This window comes from Psammomys obesus, unplaced genomic scaffold (assembly GCF_907164565.1).
Source record: "Psammomys obesus unplaced genomic scaffold, mPsaObe1.curated_primary_1811, whole genome shotgun sequence".
Taxonomy (NCBI): Eukaryota; Metazoa; Chordata; class Mammalia; order Rodentia; family Muridae; genus Psammomys; species Psammomys obesus.
This window is the reverse complement of record NW_026596256.1, coordinates 8,200,494-8,225,514: the sequence shown is the minus strand read 5'-3', so window position 1 is coordinate 8,225,514 and position 25,021 is coordinate 8,200,494. Positions and strand designations below refer to the sequence as shown.

The window sequence follows — 25,021 nt, the reverse complement described above, 5'->3', positions numbered from 1 at the left end:
CAAATTTAAAATGTCTTTATTTGTTTATATAGGAAATACTGTAACTAAATCAAATGTCTGTCAATTTATTAAGCTAATCTGGAAAAAAATCATCTCTATCACATATTGACATGATACAGGATGGAGATGTAAAAGTCAATTTAATGGACATCATTAAATAATCTTACATACACAACCTTGGATAAATGGTTAAAAATATAGAGTGATGTCAAAGGTGGACATATGAAGATTTCATGAACACCATGAAATTAACAGACTGTTTCTTGGCAACAAATTTGTTTTCTGTGAAACTTCAAATTCCCAATTCCAAATCTTCAAGCTCTTGGAGAAGGGCTTTCTCTTTTTGAATTTTCTCCAACTAGAAATATTTCAAACAATAAAGTTATTAAACAGAAAATAATTGTTTGATCTGTAACCAAAACAGTATAAAGCACAAAATTTAGAGATGGAAAGAATATTCTTATACTTTATCAGATTCACTGGTAAACCAAGAGTAGAAAGCAATTCTAACTTGTTTCTACTATGAATCAGGGGCATTGCAGGGAGATGTCTTACTGTCCCTTCCAGTGCAAGATTTCCTGCATCTACTTGAGCTTAAAAGTACTGAGAAGAAGAGGAGAGAAAAGGCCAGCAGGACAGTGCAGCAGACAGGAGGGAACGCTTATTGTTTACCTAACCTAACAACTGTCATTACTTTTACAGTGACAGCATCAGGATACCCTTAGGAATAGTGGCCCATCACCATAATCTAGGGCCAATCTTCCCTAATCTTCACTATCAAAGAGCAAACTTGAAGAGTATTAAAAAGAACGTCAAGAAATTATGCAAAGCTTCCCAGACAAGTTTTTCAGTTCTGTGCTGACTGAATGCTTGCTTATACCAAACAGGGGAGGGTACTAATGACTATGAGCCCAAATGGAAAGTGAAGCCTTACCTGATTTTTCTCTAACTGTTTTCCAGCGGCTGCCTGCTCTTTCAGCTGCTCTATTGCTTTCAGTTTCTGTGAAATTAAATATGGGGAAGGAGAAGAAAGAAAAAGTTACTTTATAATGCAAGTTATTATATTAACAATAAGCAACGATACTACTTTTCTTTCAAAAATGGTTTGCTAAAATGGTTTGTTAAAATGATAGAATAAATTCCTTTTAAAAGTTAAATAGAAAATTATATGTGAAAAAATAAGATTGGAAAAAATAGGTTTTACAAGTTTTCTGTTTATTTGCTTTTAAATTATTCTGTGTGTGTGTGTGTGTGTGTTGGCACCTAAGCTGTGGAACATACATGGAGGGCAGGAGAACACTCTGGAGTCTAATCCTCTTTTTTTTTCATCTCTGTGAGTTTTGGGATTAGACTTGGATTGTCAGGTTTGCATAGTAAGGTTTTCACTGTCTGAGTGTATGGGTGTGGATTCACAAGTACAACCCAACCTCCAGCATCTATTTCAACATTCTACCGTGGCAGGACAATGTCTCTGGATTTAAGAGCTCACCCCAGGCCTGCCCCACCCACCATAAGCTCCATTTTGTGTATGTGCTCATTTTAAAAACTGGAATAAATTATTTTTTTATTTCCAATAATTTCAAGGAATTCATGAAGTAAACTGAATCTGAACTGAAAATATTTCAGCTATTTCAGTGAAACACTGGGGTAAGTGCTCATGGCTAGGAATGTAGTTCAGTAGAAGAGTACCTGCTTAACATGAATGAGCCCTGGGTTTATTCTCTAGCCCCACAGCAATGACAACGAAAACTACCTTCACTACACAAATGTCTATCATTCCTTACTACTTCAAAATTAACAATGTAAGCAGTTTCAGTCTCTAAAGTATTTGTGAATGGAACTGAACTGAGATTCTTTTGTAAATTACTTTCTATGGAAAGGAAGCAACAATGAGAACTATTACCAGCTTTTAAATCTGTTTTAACACCCGAGTTCCACTCTTAGTTATATAATTCTCATGTAGAATCCTTCTGATGTGTATATCTGTTTTTCACTCAAGTGTCTCACCTTCTTTAAATTCTTAATTTTTTTGTCTACTTCAGGATCACCGGAAGCAGACTGGGTGATAGTGTTCCTCGGTGCGCTCTGTGGGGCAGGAGTAGGAGCCAAATCACTTCTTGCTTCCTATAGGAAAAGCAAATGTGAACATTTACTTATTCTTTCTGTCATGAGACAGCTCAGCGGGCAAAGGCGGTTGTTGCCAAGCCTGACGACCTGAATACCATTCCCAGGACTCACATGGTGAAAAGAGAGCCGACTCCCACAAGCAACACAGCACGTGCCAGAGGACAAGCTGCAGGAGTTGGTTCTCTCCTTCCGCTGTGTGGTCAGAAATCAAACTCAAATCTGAACTATTAAAACATATTTCTAGAGATGAAATATGCTAGCTGAAAAGGAACAATGATTTTTTTTTTTAAATTTCAAACTTAAGAAGGTGCAACTCCACCTTTAAATAACATAATTGTGCCAATGAGATGGCACAGAAGGTAAAGGTGCTTGTTGCCAATTTTGACAACTTGAGGTTGATCCCAAGGGCCCACAAGGTGGAAAGACAGCTAACCCCTCTGACTTTACTGTGGCACATTTTCCTACTAATGAAACATCCCTCCAGGAGGGATCTCCCAGGAAAACTCGGTCATCAAACAGCCCTCCACACATTGTGCTCGTGTCACAGGTGTTTCAGAAGAGTTCACTCTCCAGAACCCACTGAAACAGCCAGATCCATATGAGAGGGAGAGAAGACAGAGAATCACACCCTGAAGCACACTATGGACTAGCCAGCTGGAGCACATACAGCACAGCAGCAGAGACAAGGAGAACCCACTCAACAAGGTGGGAAGGTAGCTTCTGAAAGACACATGCCCACAGACCACCACCGCCAAAATCATTACATCATGAGATTAGTAAGTATTCTTAGGACACCGTATGTCCTCCACTATGGGAGGACACAAAAAGGAAGTCCTCCCCAAAGAATGAGTCTACCTGCACCTTGCTGAGACTACAGCCACAAGAATTATGGGCAAAAGCTTCTATTGCTTAGAAACTATCCATCCTAAGTGAGGTATGTTGATCTAGTAGTCTAAATAGACTAAGATATCTTTGCCTAAATCCCTAAAATATGGTTACCCTGACTTCATCAACCACATATTTCCAATGCAGCTGAACACACTATAAGCACGAATCAAGGAATCATAAAGCATTGTGATTTATGTCAATTATAAGTAAATAAATGTTTTTTTGTTTAGGAATTTAAACAAAATCATTTTTACACAACTTCTATTCTGATTACTTAAGTATTTCTAAGTTTCTCTTTTTTCTGATTATTTAGATTCTCAATGGGATTAGACAGAGTAATACCAGAGTGCCAGATGCCTTTATAGTTATAAAATTTGCAGGTTTTCACTCTTTTTTTCTCTTTTTTTTTTTTTTGGAGACAAAGGGTCATTCTATAGCTCTGCCTGGCCTGGAGACAACCCTGTAACCTCAGCCTCCCATGTGCTGGGAATGCAAATATGAGCTGCCAAACCCAGCTTTCACCCTCTCTTAATAAACACATGCCTTTTTGTTTTTCAAGACAGGGTTTTTCTGTGTAGCCCTGGCTGTCCTGGACTTACTCTGTAGACTAGACTGGCCTTGAACCCACAGAGATCCACCTCCCTCTGCCTCCGAAGTACAGGGATTGCAGGTATGAGCTGCCACACCCTCTCTTAATAAACACATGCCTTAAGGAAAACAGATACTCCACCCTGTAGCTCCACCAAGAGTCTACAGCATGAAACATACTACACAATCCCACGGAAAGCTCAGGGTTCAAGGTCAGGTCTAGTTTCTTTAGACTCTTTTTCTTTTCAACACTTTAGATTCACATGTTAAAGGCTTGGTCCCCAACTTAATGCTTCTAAGAGATAGTGGAGCTTTTAGGACTTAATGGAAGGAGTTCAGGTCACTGGGGGAATGCTCTTGAAGAGAACAGTGGGATTCCAGCCCCTTTCCTCTTCCCTCTACACCCTGGTTCATATGTATAACAACTGTTTTGCTGCACAGCAGGTTTCTGCCATGATATCCTACATGCCACAGGCCCAAAGTACTACCACCTCCAAAACTGAATTACAAAGAGCTGAAGATGTAGGCCAGAGGCAAATGATTTGCCTACCATGTGGAAAGCCCTGGGTTCAGTCTCTAGCACCACTATATGCAAGATGATGGTGGTAACTTCATGTTTGTAAGGCACAGTGGTACACATTTATCCTCAATACTTAGGAGGATAAGGAATAAGGATCATGAGTTCAAGGCCAGCCCTGTACTATAAGGTAAGACCCATTATAGAACCAAAGAGACAAAATCCTGTGATTCAAAAGAAATCTTTTGTCTTTAAAACTTTATTATACCAGGTACTCCACTGAAATGACAAATTCTAACTATTACTACTATATATGTACATATATTTAACTCATAGGCAGACACAAAAGAAAGCTACCTAGCTATTTATATCTAATTCCAACTATACTTTACACATCACAATCACATCTTCAGGAATATCCTTGTTAAAAACGTCATGGTTAAAGTCAGATTAAGTAGTTTTTTGGTTGGGTTTGAAGAGTTCAGCACTCCAAATACCTGTTTTGCAGCTTTTTTGGCTTCATGCTTCCTTTGGTTTTTAAGGGCTGTTTTTGATAATGGCTTATCACTTCCTGGATGTGGCTTCATATTCTGGGGTGGCTCGTCTTCATGCTACCGCAAATGTAAAACAAGTATTTCTGAAGTAGTGTCCGTGGTTCAAAACAGCATACACAATAGCAAATTATGTACCTTAACTAGTACAGGATGACTTTATCAGAATTACTTAAGAAACTAACTGGCAAGGAACATTTCAAATCTGTTACTAGAACAGAGTTAAATAAGGGCTTCCTTCTTAGCTGAGAAAAAGAGATGAGTACTTAGCCCCAAAGAGAAGATATCAACCCCAACCCTGTCAGCAAGGCTCAGGGAACACTGCAGAAGAGGAGCTGAAAAGAGCTGGATGTTGTGGAATGGGGAGGAGTGCTGTGAATGTGTCTTCTCGTCAGGACAGGGCTCATGCACTCAGGAACTCACAGCAGCTGAGGTTACCTGCATAAGAGCAAGCTAGCCAAATTCAGACATAGATTTGATAGATTATTTCTAGGCCATGGCCCTTACTGAAGAGTAATTGGTAACTGACAGCTGTTGAGGGAGACAGATCATTGCGTTTGAGGACATGGCCGTTGGTAGGACTCCCATTTGCCAAGAGCCTCATACCTATGCACAGATGGACAACACTAAATGGACTTACAGGGTTATTTAAATAAAGGCCATGAAGTTGGGAGGGGATATGAGGATAGTTGAATGGGGAGATAGAGGGTGGACACAATCATATTTTATTATGTATGAAATTCAAGAATAAAAAATTTGTTTTTTAAGCTGTGAGCCCCTTTAAATTAATGTTTTTGCCAGCTTAATATATGAGCTGTTCAGCATCTTCACCTTCTGTGGGCCTTAGTGATCTCCCTGGAGTATAGTCTAAGTAGGTATGAAGCAACACAAGCAAAGAAAAAAAAGGTGCAGAGAGTCCTACGCAGAGACACTTTCTTCTGTGCCATTACTTACCAGCTTGGAATTGGCGACTGGTTTGTTTCTTAAGGCTGGAGGTCTGTAAGCTGTTGCAGCTTTAGGTTCCTCACTAGGCACTTCACTTGGAACTGCTTGGTACGTTATTGTTTTTGCTGGAAATACTCCATCCAAGAATGGTTGCCAAGAAACCTGCCATAATTCTCCATTTGATGGCACATCATACTTATGTAAGAGAGAGCCAGTATAATGCCAAATCTTAAACCCATTATTAACACGTAGCCTGGGAGCACATGTGGCTGTTAAAATATGCTCACCATCTGGGCACCAGGAGAAATATGTAGAATCAGAGGCTACTGGCTTAGAAATAAGCTTGTAGTTTTTAACATCCCATACTTCCATTTGTCCCCGAAGATTTCCAAATCCAGCCAGTACTAATATATGTCCATGAGGGCTATAGAAGGCTGCATTGCGAGGGCCAGTCCCAAAGTCAAACACAGGATCACACTTCAGGTTGAAAACTGTTGCTTTCGCCGGCATAAAACCATAAACAGCACAAAACTCGGTAGAACTAGAATTCCAAACCACATCATAAATTGGGCCATTTTTTGCTAGAAAAAGAATATAAGATACAAAAAAGCAGTTATAAAAAAGGCTGTCAATACATTCTGGTGGCATGAGTCACCCTCACGTTCCCTACACAGTTTATTTTTACCTTTTTAATCTACTAGGTTAAAATTTATGACTTGGTTTTATTTCCATTTGTTTAAATTATTGTTATCTTTTAACAATTAAAAGTAATTTCATTTGTTTTCTGGTAGACTAAATTTTCCTGTATCATTCCTATTTTTCTTTCCAGTAATTGACCAGCCATTTAGGTAACTTGAGAAATACATCCCTTGCTTGCTTTGTTATTTTTAGATTTTCGGGGGTGGGGAGAATTGGGAGAGCAGTTGGGACAGGGTCCCGTATAATTCAAGCTAGCCTTGAATTCGCTATGTAAGTGAAGATGATCTCAAATCTCTTACCCTCCTCCATCTTCCAAATATTGTGATTACAAGTATTTATTAATATGTTCAACCCTTGTCGGATTAAATTTTTTTTCTGCTTACCTTAGTTAACAGATTTTTTAATATAGAAATCTATAGTTTTTATGTATTACAAATTTATCATTTTTTTCCTTAGTATTTTTGTTTTGCTTAGACAATATTTTTTTAATTCTAAGATTAGAAAAAAATTTTCTCATATTTTCTTTATTAAAGTTCCTGTGAACAGTGGGTGTTGCGGCGCATGCCTTTAATCCCAGCACTCAGGAAGGGAAGGCAGAGGCAGATTGATTACTATGAGTTCAAGGCCAGCCTGGTCTATAAAATGAGTCCAGGATAGCCAAGGCTAAACAGAGAAATCCTGTCTAGAAAAACTAAAACAATTTAAGTTCCTTTGAAGTTTTATATATAATTCTGAGGAACAATCTGAATTTATTTTAGTTAAAAAAAAAATATATATATATATGTATTTATATATAACAAATTTATGTTCCAAATGACTAGCCAATTTTTCAAGTCAATTTTTCAAATTAAATAGCCAATATTTTCTTTACTGTTAAGTGCTAGCTTTATCACATATTAATTTCTACAAATATACAGCCCTATTTTTTCAATATTTCTATTTTACACATATGTTACTTTTTTATAAGCCAGATCCAAATACTCTTAATTAAAATGTTTTACATATTGCTATCTTGTAATATCAGAATTTCCCATGTCTTCCTCAGTTTTCAAAATATTCCTATGTGTTAACTTTTCAATACCAAATTTCAGAATAGTCTATCTGGTCTAAAAACACCTACTGAGCTGTAAAACCTTGCATTTTACAGTAACTAGAAGAGAAATACCATCATTTATTAAAGTACCATCATTATTAAAGTTTAGGGTTTGTCTGAAGAGTTTTAAAGTTTTTATTCCACAGCCCTTATAGTGTATATGTTTCTTGGTATGTCCTATTTGTTTAAATGGTATTGTTTATACTGTGACTTCATTTATATAAGACACAAAACTTATTGTTTTCCTTCTTTTGATCTGTTGTATTTACTTGGTATTTCAGGTCTCGCTTATTTTGGGCTGGAGAGCTGACTCAGCAGTTAAGGGCTACTTGTTACTCCTGCAGAAAACCAGAGTTCAATTCCCAGCATTCAGTGGTGGCCCACAATTAATGTCCTTCAGTTTGCAGGGGACCCAGTGTCCTCTTGTGACTTTATTGGGCAACAGGTATGCACATGGTGTAGGCAAAACCCTACAACACAACAAGTAATAAATAACTCTAAAAACATTTTAAGAGCAAGATAACTATTATTTGACAGTTAATTTAGCTTATCAAAGTGAGAGGGGGAGTGGGAACACTGCTGGACTTTATTGTCATTTCTGCAGCTGTTACGACACTCACCACGTCCACCTGCTGTGCTGGTGAAGTGCTCAGGGAGCTGCTACAGCAAACACATCACCAAGAACTACTTCTATCATCTTCAGCGCTGGCACAACACTAGCAAACGGATTCTATCAAAGTCGAGCTTGCTTGAGGATGGCTTTATGCTTCTCAACAAAGAGGAATTTTATCATAAACGTTATAGTATTTGGGTTTACTCACTTGATTAAGAATTTAGACTGTGTTGCCTTAATGGCATTAAAAAATTTTTTTAATGGTCATTGTTTTTAACCATGGGAGAACTGTTAAAGAGTACTCACGTAACTGCACTACAGCACTTTCCCCATTTGTGGCAATGTAGTGTAGAGTTTGCTCTCCATAGTAGGAAGCTCCTGTCTTGTCAACCTCTGTACTTGCTATTACCAGCACAGCAGTAGCTATAATAGTAAAATAGTATTTAGTGAGATTTAAAATACAAATTAGAAATCACCCATATTCCTTTATTTATACATATATGGATGCTGAAATATTTAATAACTAAATGAAACTATTCATCATACCTTTTTTATTCCACAGCATTGTAACCTTATCGGCTTTAAAGAAGCTCTTATTGGCCAGTGCTGCCTGAGGTCCAGCAAAGTTGGGGTATTGATATAATCTGACAAATGAAGGTGCACCTTTACTTCCTGGAACATAAACTGCCACCTAAGATAAATGTATAAATCAGTACTTAATTCTTAGATGCATATAAACTGAGATGGAAGTTTTTAGAAATACTTTTTTTAAAAAGGCATATGATCTATAAATAAAAGCAAGAATTACCTTATAAGGTTGGGTTCCAGGTGATAAATTGAAGTCATTAACTTTTTGCAAATGTAATTTATTTGCAATTGTGTCTAAAATGAAAAGAAATGGATTAGAGATTGATAAGAAGTTAGCAAAAAACATTAAACTCTGAATTCATTATAAAAGGGTACTATAATTTCAAACTGTTTATTGTAATTTCATGTAGATGAGGCAGAGAAATGCAGTAGAAAAGGCAGGGAGAACTAGACTTGAATTCCAACACTCATTTACTAGGTGTGTGAACTTGGGCAAGTAGTAAGACAATACTAGTTATACCACCTACTCCCGGGGACTAATTTTAAGAACATAATGTCAAGCACGCAGTATATACTCCAAATGAATGCCAATCTCATTAAAGAAGTCTTAGAGCCCATTAAATGGGAAAGATTGGCCTCAGCCTACTAGTATGTAAAATGTGCATATAGAAATGCTCTATGATAAATAATAATTAAGATACTGATTACCCTATCTTAAACAAGATGAGCCCATGTTAATAAGCAACAGCGTTACCCTAGTTAAAAGGATAAAGTTATTCTCTTTATTCAATTTCAGATGTCAAGAGGTGTTGGAAGGTGGTTTTGTGACCTATGTATTCAAATGCTGATTTCTGTTCCTAAGATCTGTTCTCCATCACCTTCTGTTTGGTCAAATAAAGAGCTGAATAGCCAATAGCTGGGCAGGAGTGGGTTCAGGTGGTGACCAGGAAGTCACCATCAGAACGTGGATGAAGAAACAGGTGTCAGAGCAAGACTAAGATGACAGGTAATGGACATGTGGTAGGAAGTAGGCCAGGACAATTTTAGAATAGCTCAGTATCTGCCCATCTATAGTGTCTGAAGCTTTTAATAAATTAAAGGTCTCTGTGTCATTATTTGGGAGCTACGGCGGGCATAGAAAAAAAACTTGCACTCAACAAATAGCTATTTAAATGTAGTACAAGAACCTATCAAACTTGTGATTTCCTTTTTTGTAGCAAGCTAAAATAAGTGCTGGTTAGTGTTTGTCTACTTGAAACAAACTAGAGTCACCTGGGAAGACCTCCTAAGAAACTGCCTCCATATGGGGGGATACAAAATGAATAAAGTGTAATTAATAAAAAATTAAAAAAAAAAAAAAAAAGAAACTGCCTCCATCAAATTTGACTGCAGGCAAGTTTGTGGAGCCTGTTCTAGATTAATGACTGATGTGGGAGGGCCCAAACCACTGTGGGTGGTGCCACTCCAGACACATGGTTTTAGGTTCTGTGAGAAAACAAGCTGAGCCCACAGGAAGCAAGACAGTAAGCAAGCATTCTTTCATAGTCTCTGCGTCAGTTCCTGGCCCCTGCCTCGACTTCCCTTCGTGATGTACTGTATAAACTGTAAGATAAAATAAGCCCTTTCCTTCTCCAAAGTGGTCACAGGAAAAGGAAGCAAACTAGGATGCGAGGAAACAAAAAAATCAAGCTAAGGCAAAAGCCAAGGGGGTAGAAGTATCAAAAGCAGGAAAATGTAGTATATACTATAGTGTCTACAGTGACTAGATGCTGTATGAAGGAGCCTTCATACCTTCTTTGCACATACAAGCACAATTACCAATCCCTATTTTACTATAATTAACTAACAAGTGCACAATGGCTAATTAGATGACGCAGAGGTAAAGGAATGCCATTGTTTCTTCTTTATTCTCAGTAATTGCGTTACTAGCATTACTGTTATTATTCTTAGAATACAATGTGGATAATATGGAGCAAAGCAAATACGTATGTGATTATATTCCCAAATCACCATCTTTGAATTACCAAAGAAATAGGACTCTTGACATGGGAATAGGTAATACAAATGAGGTTAAGTGGATTTTTTCTTTTTAAGGGATACGGAGATGGCTTGGTAGTTAAAAGAATGCTCTTGTAGAGGACCTGGGTTAAGTTCCCAGAACCCTATGGTGGTTCACAACCATTAGTAACTCTAGTTCCAGGAGGTCCAGATGCCCTCTTCTGAGCTCCACAGGCACCAGGCATGCATGTTATGCATATTCATACATGTAGGCAAAGTAATCATGCACATAAAATTAAATAAGTCTAAACGTTCTTAATCTTGCAATTTTAAAATAGAACATATCAGTATGAACCTAAATATTACAGCCTCCAAAAACACAGAAAGGAAAGCAATGAAGCCTTAAGAGTCTAGACTGTAGTCTGCAAATATGGATTTTCTTGAAAAGGACTCAGCTGTCTTGAAAAGTTAGCTGACTCTAGATGTATATCAGAAATATGTGAGATAATCCTAAAACATCTTATTATACAGCAAAACCCCTCCAAATACAACTAGCAATTTATACAAGACTGATAGCATGTATGAGAAATTGTATGAGAATTGTATGAGAAATAAAAGCAAACTTCAAACTACAGAAAAATACAAAAGACAAATGATATTTTGAAATAAACTACTGCTGGCTGGGTGTAAGGGTACAAGTCTTTAATCCCAGCACTCAGGGAGGCAGAGGCAGGCAGATCTTTGTGAGTTCAAGACCAGCCTGGTCTATAAAACGAGTTCCAGGACAGTTAGCTACACAGAGAAATGCTTTCTCAAAAACAAACATACACACACACACACCCAAAACAAAAAAAAAAAAATCTACCACAAAGGGTGAAAAAGAGACTGAGTGGGAACCTAGAGACTAAAAGAAATTTGAAATATATATAAATTGCAACATATGACAATTTCAGATCATGGGTTTCAAACTTAGTAGAACATTTGCAATGTTAGAAGTTTGAACACCAATCAGATACTTAATTATTATGGCAATTTTAAAAACTAAGGAGCATAACCTTCAATGATACATACTGAAATATTTGTTTGTAAAATTTATGCTATAGTTTGTTTTAACTCCATAGAAAAAGGATAATTGAATAGATGTAGAAGTGGAGAAGACTAGCCATGGCTGACAATTATTAAAACAGAAATTCTACACAATAAAATACTGAAGGGCAGGTGTGTTAGTAACACATGCCTTTAATATCAGCATTTAGGAAGCAGAGGTAAGGGAACACTGTGAGTTCCAAGCTAGCCTGGTCCATACATCCCTTTCCAAGCTAGCCAGGGTTACAGATCTAGCTGTTCCAGAATTCACAATATAGAACAGGCTGGCCTCTCGCTCAGAGATCCATCTCCCTCTGCTTCCCAAGTGCTGATATTAAAGGCATGTGCTAGCACAATCACTATGGCCCATGCCTTTAGTCCTAGCATTTGGGAAGCAGAGGTAGGAGGATCTCTTTGCGTCTGAGACCAGTCAGGTTATATAGTGTAACTCCAGCACAAATATTAATTAAAAACAAAAATAAACATAACATTTAAAATTAAATCACACAATTTCAACTATTAAGAATAAATGTAATCTAATATTTTAATATCTATTGTGTGTTATCTAAAAATATAGCTATTATAAAATCTTTATGCTCCAGAATATCACTGGCATTCAGATTTACAAAGACTTATACAAATGAATATAAGTAATAATTAAAATACATTAATTATATTAAGATGGACCTATGATGACTGAGAGGAAAACTATGTATTTAGATAAGGGCTAATTCATTATTGAGCACTTAGCTAGCACATGTGAGGCCCTGGATAGATTCTTAGCACTGAAGACAAACAAACAAACAAAAAAACCTTTGAAAACTGTATTTAAGGTAAATAATAAAGTTATTTAGTAAGTCTTTCCGTACTAAAATTGTTGTTCTCAAAGAAGTGAACTTCATTGTTAACATTCCGGGCACAAATAATTTCATCATCTGACCAGGAAGGAGACCTATGTTAAAAGAAAAAGAATTGGAAAAAAGTAGAATCATGTTAAAGCTTATGATGCTGTTTAAGATAAAACACATTATGTCTGCTCCCAAGAGTACTAACAGCCTTATGAAATGGTGTATCTCAAAAAATATATTGTTCCTTTCTTTTTAAAAACTAAAAAAAGACTATTTTTAGTATACCTAAAAACTATATACTTAAAAACTCTTAAAGACATAGATTTTGACCTAACTTATTTTCAAAGTTAATACCAGAGAAACAATTTTCAATACTGTAAAAATATCACTTTACAGGCTGAAGAGATCGCTCAACAGCTAAGCGCACCTGTTCTTGCAGAGAACAGGTTCACTTCCTAGCACCCATATGGTAGCTCATAATCATCTGTAACTAGCTCCAGCAGATCTCGTGTCTTTTGATCTCCAAGGTTACTAGGCATACATAAGGTACACATACATACACGCAGACAAAACAGAAAACTAAATAATTTTAAAATAGCACTTTAAAGCATATATTTACCAATTCTGCATTTTTTTCTGTATGAAAGATTTCAAACACGTTCCAGTTTTCACATCATAAAGTTGTAGGTTGGGTGTCCCAGCTGTACCATCTTTAGAAGCTGCAATAAAAATATTTTTTATACCAACTGTCCTCTAACACTTGTAAGATTTCATTCTCACAAAAATCTTGAATAGGATTAAGAATATTAAAGAAAAGAATTACCTTAAATCAACTGTCTTTATTATGGAGTTAGTCATTTGTTGCTAAAACTATGACAACTGTAAGTGAAAGCCCCACATCTCTGAAATGATTAGTTATGATAAGTTTTAAGAATACTTGAAGGCCTTATTTATTAATTCTGGCACATATTACTATCAAAGGAATTAAGTCATGAAGGTTTGTACCTATGTATCATAAAAATAAAGTTCATTTATGATGTTTAATTCCCTTTAATTTACTTGGATAAACAAGATTCATTAGAGTCCAAACTTTCTGAAAGACTAAAAACCTTGAAACTTATAATCTGACAATAAACAATTATCATTTATTTATTTTAAAGATTGTCAGTTCCAGAGATAAGGTCCTCCCCTTTTTTCTTTTTTAAATGAGACAGGTTCATACATATCCTAGACTGACCTCAAATTCCTATGTAGCTGGGACCTTGAACTTCTGATTCTGAGTACTGGAATTATAGGCATGTGATACCTCACCAAGTTTACCAGTGTTGGGGATCAAACCAAAGCCTTATGAATGCTAGGCAAGCACTCTATCAACTGAGCTACATCCCAGACTCTTAATAAATGTTCTTGAAACAGCCTCTATACCACCTTCCTATGTTATGTTATTTATGGATAAATCATGGCTATATAAAATTTCATATATCATTATCATTAGATGGCTTTAAATATATCAAAATAGGGGATTGTTTCCAATTCTTTTTGGTTTTGGAGACAAGGTCATATTCTAGCTAGACTTATCTCCAACTCAAAATCTTCCTGTGTCAGCCTGCCACAAGTACTGGAATCACAGGTATTTAACCTACACACTCTTTCATAACAAGCACTTCTTTGATATTTTATCTATTCTTTTTCTTATAGTGATTATGTTAAAGGTCAACTAAATCATTATTATTTCAGATATTTAGAGATCTTTTTTAGCCAGCTTTCCAGATTTTCTTTGCAGTTTTTCTTCTCCTATCTCATAACTTACATTTTCACTTCATATCCTAAGGTATATTGTTTACAGTCAACCATGACCCAAAAGTATTAAAAGCGAAATCCCAGAAATAACTCATTAGTTTTAAAATGCTATCATCTTGAGTGATAAAATCTTGAGCCATTCATTCTGTCTAACTGGAACATAAGTCTTTCTTTTCAACAAACCATCTTCTAAAAAATCATTTATTTATGTTTGTTTGAGACAAGGTGTCATTATATAGCTCTGGCTGTCTTGATACTATGTAGACCAGGCTGGTCTTGAACTCAGAGATCCATCTGCCTTATAAATCATCTTTGTGTCCAGTATATCCATAGCACATCCATATGCTTCTACTCACCTAAAAGATTTCTTGGTTATTAGCTTTACTGCCAGACACAGTGCTTGCAAGTACCCTTTATTTCGCATAATAAGTAGAAATACAAAAGTAGTGATGCTAGCAATTTAGATAAGAAGAGCCATAAGGAACTTCTTCAAAGTGAAAAAGTCAAAGTTCTTAACTATTTAATGTAAGCAAAGGCTGCATGCTTACAGATGTTAAGACTGGCAATGAGAATGAATCTTCTTTCCATGAAATTACTAACAAAATTTCTGTACTAATTTTTCTGTGATTTCTCAAACAGTACAATTCATAGTCACAGTACAGTGAGTACTTAGTTAAGATGAAAAAGGCTGGGCTGGGGATGTTGCTCAGTTGGTAGAGTGCTTATCTAGCGTGCATAAAACCCTGAGTTTGGTCGCCAGGACCACATGGCTGAGGCATGGTATACACCTAAAATCCCGTAATCCAGGAGGTGTACACAGGAAGATCAGAAGTTCAAGGCCATACATGGTTACAGAGAGTTTGAGGACAGCCCAGATGACTTGATATGGAGATGGCTTAAAGGATGTGGCTTACTTGCAGTCTCAGTCATACACTAAGATCACATTCCCTGTAAATGGGGTGGGGGGAGGTGTCTACTTGACCTTAAATTTCCATTTTACAAGGTTATAGTTTTCCTCCCACCAAATGTAACTGTTCCCTTTAGAGTGTTGTTGTAAGGGGAAAATACTTACTAGTATAAGGCTGCCACGTTGCCAGGACAGTGTTATTTGGCGAGAATTCAAGGCAAACTGCTTTTGGGAGGTCCAACGAGTGCAGTAGTCCCTTGTTAGTGACATTGATTATATTTACTCTGGTTTCAAAAGAAATTACTTCAGCAAAAATACTATTTTGTAACAGCCAGCACTAACCAAAACATTCATACCTCTTTTCAAATACAGAATACTCCAAACTGTTCACTTTTCATAAAAACTGGCTGTTAGGGAGTTTCAAAAAACACCAAGGAAACACTCTTACTTTTTAAAAAATGTAAAATTTACCCCCAAAGTATTGAGAAATAGTAGAGAATTAGCAGAAAGATCTAGAAGATATGATTCTGATGGAGTGAGCACACAGGAGGCTGCAGCAAAGCCGAGAATCATTAAGTCAGAGGGAAGGCAGGCACCAGGCAGGGTGGTGAGGCACACTTTTTCAATTTGAATACATAGTTGTGATAGTTGGGGAAATCCATAACTATTAAAATCTTTAAAAAAGAAAAAGATGTATCTATTTATTACGTAAATTATTCTGCCTGTATGTGCGCCTGCACATCAGAAGAGGGCACCAGATCTCATTATAGATGGTTGTGAGCCACCATGTGGTTGCTGGGAATTGGACTCAGGAATTCTGGAAGAACAGCCAGTGCTCTTAATCTCTGAACCACCTCACCAGCCCTGTCTATTATTATCTTAAAAGCTGTCTAACACATTAAGAATTATTAAGAATCACTGTGATACAATAATAATAAAGTGGCAGTAACCATATAAAAGTAGTTCAATACTGTTTCATACTGTATGCTTCCTACATGATCCCATGAAGTGGCCTAACCACTTTCTTTAAAATCTCTCATTTGAATCCTTATAAGAGTCATCATAAACAAATTCATTTAGACTTAAAAAATAATCCAATGAGTCGATCTGATCAGCATACTACTTGTAAACGCTAGAGACAAGCTTTGGAAATCAGCTTGTCCGGATTTATTTCCTATTTACATTTAAGTTCTGGGGGTTAGGGTGGGGCTGCACAGCTGGCTCAGAGGTTAAGAGCAGTGGTTGCTCTTCCAGAGGGACCTTGTTGGCGCCCCAGCACCAGGTCTATCGCCTCTTCCGGCCTCCATGGGCACTACACACACGGGGCACAGAAGCACATGCAGACAAAACACCCACATAACCCATAGACATGTAAATAAACACATAATTAAAAAAAGAAAAATTGAGCTAGGCAGAGTGGCACACGCCTTTAATTTCAGCACTCAGGAGACAGAGGCAGGCGGATCTTGTGAAGTTCCAGGCCAGCTGGATCTGGCTGTATATGTATAGTGAGTTGGAGGACAGCCAGGCCTATGTATAGACACTCTGTCTCAAAAACAAAATAAAACAAACGAAATCCCTTACTACTGTGGCTCAGATTATATTATTTACATATAATGCAAGCATTTTATTAGTCAATAACTTAAGAGTGAATCAAATAATTTAACATAATCTTTAGCACATAATTTAAAAAAATCACATTTGATTGGACTTTTAAAAGGTTTTGGCTTACATTACCACTATTCATATTTCCAGACTAATGCACAGTTTTTTCTCTCTTTTGAAAAGCCTAACAGTATAACAGTATAATATGAGTGAAAACAACAACAACAAAAACTAAGCAACAGATGGTTAGAAATTTTCTTTATAGATGGTTATGAGCCACCATGTGGTTGCTGAGAATCGAAATCAGGACCTTTGAAAGAGCACCTGGTAACTTTCTTAATCTGTGAAATGTTGTAATGACTTTGTGGAAAAGTAGAAAGAAATGATTTTAGAAAAACATGACCATTCAATGAAAAATATTTTTTTATAAGACCAATTTTGTAATCTGATACCTTGCATAATATTAACTATACTAATCATTCTTTGGAATAACTTCTATGCTTCTATACACAATAAAACTAATAGTACTAACTTTAGTTACTGATTTAACAGCAAAAACACAAAATGCCTTTTTGGTTTCCTCAGTAATAATTTTCTCACATTAATTTTTAATTCTAAGTCACTATATAACTCAATTTATGGCATATATATATTAGATTAAAAAATTCACCTTGTAAGAAAATATTTTTCATTAAATGGTCATGTTTTTCTAAAATCAGTTCTTTCTAGTTTATTTATATATATATATATATATATAAACTACACACACACACACACACACACACACACACACACACACACCTTAGAGGGTGTTCAAAGTACTGTCATTACACAGGAAATAAAAAAGTAGACTTTATCAATGATAGTCAAATACATGCATTTCAAATCATGCCAGCTATGCTATACTCATATTAATGGTGCACATAAAATTTTTGGTAAATGAGCACTAACTTTTCTCCATTGCTCCAGGCAAACAATGTTCCATCCTTGCTAAATGTGTAGACTTTACAATTTTTCCCAGATTCTCTGAAAAAAAAAAAAAGTTTAAATTAAAAGGCATTAATAACACTTTAAAGAAATCTGATTAAAACATCTATAATCTATTAATTCAATGATTTAAAAATACAAATTTTAGAAAATACTCCAAAATGTTTTGTCTACTTAAATATTTTACCTTTTAAAATATGTCAGCAACCATTGTGTAAAGTATGCTACAAAATTGTTTCATGAGAGCCTGAAGTGACAATACCAATTTTTAGCTAAATGTATTCAATGATTCCGCAGATCTTTATAAGTTATTCTGCTACCCCAACATAAGCTAAATTTAACTTTCTCATTTAGCCATTTTAATTATTCTATTCTTATCCAATTTTATTATTTAAAGAAATTATATGGACCAACATCAAAACTATATATATACCAAAGTTTATTTCACAGAAAGCTCCTGAATCAGATATTTTGTCACAAATTACAGGCTATCATTTTTTATTCAGTTTTCTTTTAATCATCCATGGTTACTTTCTGGGGAAAAAATACAGCTATTCAGATACATATCATGCACTTATATTTTACTTTCCTTCTTTTTTAAGTCATTTCCATCTCCTGGCTGCATAGTGATTACTAAAAGTGTCTTAACTATCACATTTTCAAGTTTTTCTCGTTCTAGAAGGTAAAACTTTTCCAAACTAAATTACACTTACATCTATACTTCTCTCTGTTAAGCTATTAATTCTTCTTCCTCTTCTTTCTTTCAGGATTTTATTTGTGTGTGTGTATATATGCACATGCATGTGGAAGCCAGAAGAAGGTGTTACATACACGGGAGCTAAAATTATAGGCAGTTGTGAGCTGCCTGATGTGGGTGCTGGGAACACAACTAGGAACCTCTGGTGTGTCCTTACTGCTGAGCCATCTCTCCAGACCCTAAGTCATTGATTTTCAAATCCAAAGATTATTTTTCTTGACAAAGAATAAGTATCCTTTCCGTCTTGTTAATAAAAAGCAGTCACTGCTCTCCTAGAAGACCCAGCTTCAGTTTCTAGCACCCACTTAGCAGCTCACAAATGCCTGCAGTTCCAGATAATACAACACCCTCCTCTGGCTTCCATAGGCACCACACACACAAATATTACATAGACATACACATAGGGAAAACACCCATACACATAAAATAAAAACTAAAATATTTTAAGAAACACACCACCAACAAAAACTTTTTGGTGTGCATTGTATGTTTCTTGTATATCATTTGGCACAAGCTCTACCTTGGAAATACTGTGCTTTCTGTGAAGTGTGGTGGTCCATTCACCATGTACAGTCCTTCTGATCCTCGGACTAAAGAAACAATGGAAAAAAGGTTGGTTACTCTAAGAAATACTCAGCTTTATTATTGAGTGTTACTGAAAAGCCAAAGGCTTTCAAAATATAGTGAATCATGAAACATTTTCTCATACTAGAGAATGTTAACATTTCAAGTCCACTTTCTAACCTTTTCATATAAAAATCATGTACCTGGATAGAAACATGCAACTTCAAAACAGTATCACCATTAGAACAAAAGCAACTGTGTCACAGTAGAAAGGTTATACACTTAGCTGAATACAGCTAAGCATAGAGAGCAATAACAACTTCAAACAATCCACAAGGGAAAGATAGGAAAGAACAGCAAAAAACAGAAAAAAACTGTGTAAGTAAAAGAAGCTAGGGAAGAAAACAGGCTTCAGATCTAGAAGAATATGGAGGTTGAAGTTAAGTAATGTTGGTATGTATCTTAAAAATAAAACCTGAAGCGTTTCAGGCTGACTTCTAAAACCAGATTTGCATTTTGAAAAGATCAGTCTGGTACAATGCAGCAAATAAACTGGTGGAGAAAGTCTGTGGTAGTCTCACAGAAGATAGTAAACATTTGGTTCAAAGTGAAGTAGTATGGATGAAAAGCAGGAAATGAAGATGCTCCATGTAGGAAAATGTAACAGGACTTAGCGGTGAACTGCTACTCTAACAGCACTTTAAGCACCCAAGAGAAGAAAATCTAACTAAAGCCCATGGCTTCCACTACATTTCCATTTCTGTTAGATTCTTCCATCCTTCTAGTTACTAGGAAGCAACACAGTTAATAGATGGGGTGAGGCTTAGCTCTAATTCTAATCCTTTCATTTCTTTCTTTCCTCAAGAACTGTTAAGAGACAGTTAGATGAGGGAGGGAGCTACAGCTGGGATACAAAGTGAATAAACTGCAATTAATAAAAAAATAAATTAATTAAAAAAATACTCACCTGACTAAAAATTAATTAGTTCAATTTCAATTAGTCTAAAAGAACCGTAAATAGGGGCTGGAGATATGGCTCAGCAATTAAGAGCACTGACTATTCTTCTAAAAGACCCGGGTTCAAATCCCAGCACCCAGCTCACAATTGTCTATAACTCCAAGATCAAACACTCTCACACAGATACACATGCAGACAAAACATCGATGCACATAAAATAAAATTTAAAAAATAGTAAATAACAATTAGAATAAAAGTAACATCTACATCTTTATGGAGTTACCAATTCAGCTATAGAAAACAAGTAAGTAAACACATAAAAACTCTAGTAAGTCGTTAGACATACATAAGCAAACGGCTGTATGCCACTTTCTCATGTGCAGAATACCAGCTGAGTTATTTTGGGAAGACAGCCCATACCAGCACCTGGCAATAGAATGGAGCCTATCAAGCTTTGTACATTTCAAAACTGAAACTCTGCACACAATGGCTTAAAGAATATTTGATGTGCTTCTGTGTGCCCTCATCAAGTGCTATGTGTTAGGGATTAAAGGCTTTATCACTGTCTTCAAGGTGATTTCTAGCTGGGTGTGGTAGCACTCACCTGTCATTCGAAGACTCAGGTGGCTGAAGCAGGGCCATAAGTTTGAGGCCAGTTTGATCCACTGCTAAAATTTAAATCAAATGCTGAAGATACTCAAAAAACCATAATGAAATTTGTAAAATGTCATGTGTCAAAATATGTCCTAGATTTTAAAATGGTGAAGGTCTGTAAATTTTTTTTAACAAGGCCTTTTGATGTAGGCTCAGCTGGCATAGAACTCTCTATGTAGACCAGGATGTCCTGGAACTCAAAAAGATCTGCCTCCTATGAGCTATCATGCCCAAGGTAAATATAATTATTTTTACCCTTTTACTCTGTGTGTGTTCATCAACCTTATATACACTGAAGTAAGTATATCTACCATTGAGTTACCTCTATACCACTGAAGTTTTATTTGTTACAGCATTAAAATTGTACCACCACACAGGGAAAGCAATAGCAATTCTCAGCACCATATCAGTTAACTGGTTGCAATGTATATAAGATACATTAGAATTTAGAATAGGCCATATTTTCTTAATATTATAATTAATTTAAAAAATCAGTATCTCACTATGTAGTTTTGCTTGCCCTGAAACTGTCTTAAGTAGACCAGACTAGCCTTGAACTCACAGAAATCCAACTACTTCTGCCCTCTAGTGCTGGGATTAAAGACATAAATCACACTTGAACAAACATTACAGGTATAAGCCACAAATAAAAATTTCGTATTAGGGAGTTTACTAAGGCTATACCTTAGTTACATATTATGTAAAAATTTAGCTAGTGTAAGGTCACTCTCACAAAGGTGTAGTAGAATCTAACATACTAAGAGCTTTTTCAGAATTTACATATGGGTCTAGAATAGACTGGCAAACTGTCAGTCCAGTCTTAAAAAGGCTGCAGTGTAACTATAATATGTGAATGTGATCAAACTGTTCTGTTACTCTCACTGCTAGTCCGACGGATGGACAAAAAACAGGAAAGTTTTTCTTTTCTCATCTCTTCAACTACCTATGATCCAGAAGAGGAAAGCTTTCCCCAGCTCTAGTGGCACTTTTAACTGGTAGCATGGATCCTCTATTATTCATTTCTGGCAATATTATGAGAACTCAGGATGTTCTTTGTATTTAAGATCTATACTTCATAGGAGGGCAGATGGTAAGCCATAAAATAATAGCAGTAAGAAAAAGACAGCAAGAAGAAAAATAAAACCCACATCAACCACACTCTGCCCCAGAACCAAAATAAGTAAGTGGCAATTTAAAAGATGGTGCATTAACTGCCATGTTTTTCTGGCTCAAGTAACATTCAGTGTCTTATGTGTTCTCCTACTCTTGGTATCTGCCTTTTTTTTTGGACAAATAATCTTTATTTTATTTATTTATTTTTCAGAGTTTCATATTATACTTTAGGCTGGCCTGGAATTTACAGTAATCCTCCTGACCAAGCCTCTTGAATGCTATGATGATAGGAGTGAGACCCAGAGCCAGTTGTACAAACTTACATTCTAAAAAGAGGAAACTGTGAAAACAAAATACTCAAAGTTATCTTTTTGACAGTTTCATTTATATACTTTTGAAATGACAAATTTGTTGTGGTGCTAAACAAAACAGTAGGTGGTAAAGATTGTAACCAGAAGGATTTTATTGTAAAAAGGAAATACAAGAGTTTATGTTATAGTCTGACAGTAGTTTCATGAATTTGTGTATTGAATGAAATGAGGATATGACTGCTCCAAGGTATGGCTGAGGAGAAGGATTTTATTGTAGATATAAGGGAGAGTACAGCCAGAGGCATCTGGGATGTCCAGATTGAACTAGGACATGAAAAGAGAAAGTAAGGGGGAAAAAGAGAGAGGAAGGGAAGAGAGGGAGCTGAAAGAGCAAAGAGAGCTAATCAAGAGATAGCATGGATGAAATAAAAATGGCAGACTTTATAGGACTCAGGAAGCTTCAGGAAGGGAGGCACCTGGGCTAGAAAGGTTTAGCGTTGGGGTATGGTAAGAAGAGCGAAGGAGCCGGAAGGAGCAGGGACTCTGTAACAGATTCTAAGAGAGCCTAGAAGCTAGCATGTGCTTTAATATACAAATAGGCACCTCAGTCATTTGTTCTGAGTTTCTTTGTCACCTAACTTACACATAATAAAATTTCTTAATAACACATACACACACAAACCAAAAGAACCCAGGAAAGGATTGTAGTTCGGTAAATACTGCTACGCCAGTGTTAACTTCCTAGTTTTGATGATATTCAATGTTTATGTTACATTGTTATCATTGGAGAAAGCTACATTATTTTTTACTATTCTGCAACTTCCATTAGACTTAAATAATATCAAAATAAAAAGATTTTTTTTAAAAAAAATTGTTTTTAGTAATTCTTTGATGACAGGACAGCAGAAATTAAGCAAACTGAAACTTTAAAAATTTAACATTTGCCCAAATTGGCTTTGCTTTTAGAACAGTGGACAAAAATCTATAGAATCCAAACTTTTAAATAAATGCCACATATTTTCTCTCTCTGTAGCATTCTGATAAGGAATTAAATAGTGTATTCACCCTTGGTATGAATCCCCAGTTTTGATTATTACGGAGTTAATGTAATGGATATAATTTTTACATACACAGCATCAAACAACTCTTTAGGAAACACTAATTTCCTTTAAGAATATTCAAAGGTGAGACTATAATTTGGTTCTAACCTCTTGATTAATAGTTGGCTAATGCAAGGATGAAGAAGCCAGCCTTGAGACTTCTGTTGGGAATGCTGGCCAAACAACTCAGCACTAGTGAAACACAAAATAAGACGAAGTGGCAAAACAACAATGGCAAGAGCTATTCCGAGATTATAAGTGATCCACATGCTGGACTAAACAGCACGGACTTCACACTGTCTCACAAGGGCAGAATACTTAATAGAGTGTTCATGTGCTAATTTTTAAATAAAATTCAAATGTTCACTTAGTATTAAAACTTTTAAGTAACAAAGTTATTATAATGAAGCTAGAGAAACTATGTAATTATATAATCATGCTATTTAAACAGTCTCAGAGGGCTGGAGGGATGGCTCAGCATTGAGAACACTTGCTTCTCTTCCAGAAGAAACCAGTTAGGTTCCCAGCACTCGGTTAGGGTGGGGTTCACAACTGAAACTATAGCTCCAGGGAATCCCACACCTTTTTCTGAGCCTCTTAAGGCCTGCGCTCCTGTGTACATCCCCGCACACTGATACACAAATAAATAATAAATCTAAAGAAAACAAAACAATCTCAGTCTAGCATAGTGTTTACAAGATTACAGCTACCATTTTATGAATATTTGGTGAATAAATTATCGTAGTCTAACTGAACAGGAGTAAGTATGGATCTTAAAATGTATTCCTAGAATGGCAAGAAGCATAAAAGCTTTGCCAGATCTCAGAAGGACGTAACTCCCAATTCTCAAAAATAGACTTTTCTCCTAACGATTTCGTCTTTCTTCCCATACAGTTATCATAGACTTTTTTCTTTTCCAATTCTTTGGTTTATTCAAACTTATACACCCAAGCATCTTTCGACGAGTTTGTTTCCTCTAAAGCATAACAAACTGTGTCAGATTAAAATTCTAATGTTCTACTTCTAAAATGCTCACAACTGCCTCAATTGAAAACGTTATATCATCATTCTGCTCACTGCTGCCACCCTAAGCCACATCTTCATCATGAAATCTAACATATACTAGCAATTTCCCTTTCCTTATTCAGTCCTACAAAACTCAGAAAAAAACAGGGAGTACATACTTTTCAATTACTTAAATTCAGATAAATCTGATGTGGGTAGTCACGTTTCTTCCATTATACATGGCAGGTGATTTAAGAAAAGTCCAAGCAACACCAGTATTGCAGAGCAGAGGTCAAGCATCTAACTAGCACTTTCCGTCACCTGTCTATTCCTGTGGAAGGTGAAGAACGATGGCTAGATAAATGGGAGGAGGGAATATTGGAGACCGGAGGTTTCACTTCCCACTGGCATGCTATTATCAAATAAACCAAAACACAGTCTGGTCCTTCTACAAGCCACGAGCAAAGGCAAGTCGGACTCCCAAGGCGTGCAAGGCAGTTCTCCAGCGCCACGTCACAGAAAGAAACCACTCCGAAGAAAGAGTCTCTCCGCTCTTTCGGAACCCACCTGTCAACAGCGGTGTGGACGGCGCCATCTTGTCCCGGAAAGAGAAACCCATGCGCTGGGGTGAGAGTTCAATGAAGGCCGAACCCGGCCTCTACACGTCTCCCCTAGCGCAGAGACTGCGAGTTGGTGTTTCCGCCGCCGCCAGCCTCCGG

General features: G+C 36.4%; 1 protein-coding gene across 2 annotated transcripts; it reads right to left on the bottom strand.

Moving 5' to 3' along the window:
- Nucleotides 1–25,001, bottom strand: Eif2a (eukaryotic translation initiation factor 2A). 2 transcript variants are annotated; one of them, XM_055596753.1, is made up of 14 exons: nucleotides 24,870–25,001; nucleotides 19,118–19,187; nucleotides 17,805–17,879; nucleotides 15,414–15,532; nucleotides 13,161–13,260; nucleotides 12,563–12,645; nucleotides 8,830–8,903; nucleotides 8,568–8,712; nucleotides 8,328–8,444; nucleotides 5,626–6,197; nucleotides 4,618–4,731; nucleotides 2,008–2,124; nucleotides 935–1,000; nucleotides 1–358 (listed from the first exon to the last, which is right to left on the bottom strand). In XM_055596753.1, the coding sequence occupies exons 1-14, from the start codon at nucleotides 24,919–24,921 to the stop codon at nucleotides 293–295; spliced, it is 1,770 nt and encodes a 589-aa protein (XP_055452728.1). In that variant the 5' UTR covers nucleotides 24,922–25,001; the 3' UTR covers nucleotides 1–292. The 2 variants fall into 2 exon arrangements, with proteins under 2 accessions (XP_055452728.1, XP_055452729.1); XM_055596754.1 differs by lacking the exon at nucleotides 24,870–25,001 and adding an exon at nucleotides 24,482–24,674.
- Nucleotides 25,002–25,021: the final 20 nt, after the last annotated feature.

Bases quoted from the DNA above. Each gene is read 5' to 3' on its own strand.
- Eif2a (XM_055596753.1), bottom strand. From the start codon at position 24,921: ATGGGTTTCTCTTTCCGGGACAAGATGGCGCCGTCCACACCGCTGTTG. The intron at 8,713-8,829 runs GTAATTCTTGCT...CATTTATCTTAG, and splicing joins CTGGAACCCAACCTTATAAG to GTGGCAGTTTATGTTCCAGG. The intron at 2,125-4,617 runs GTATTTGGAGTG...CTTTTCCTATAG, and splicing joins CCAAAAAAGCTGCAAAACAG to GAAGCAAGAAGTGATTTGGC.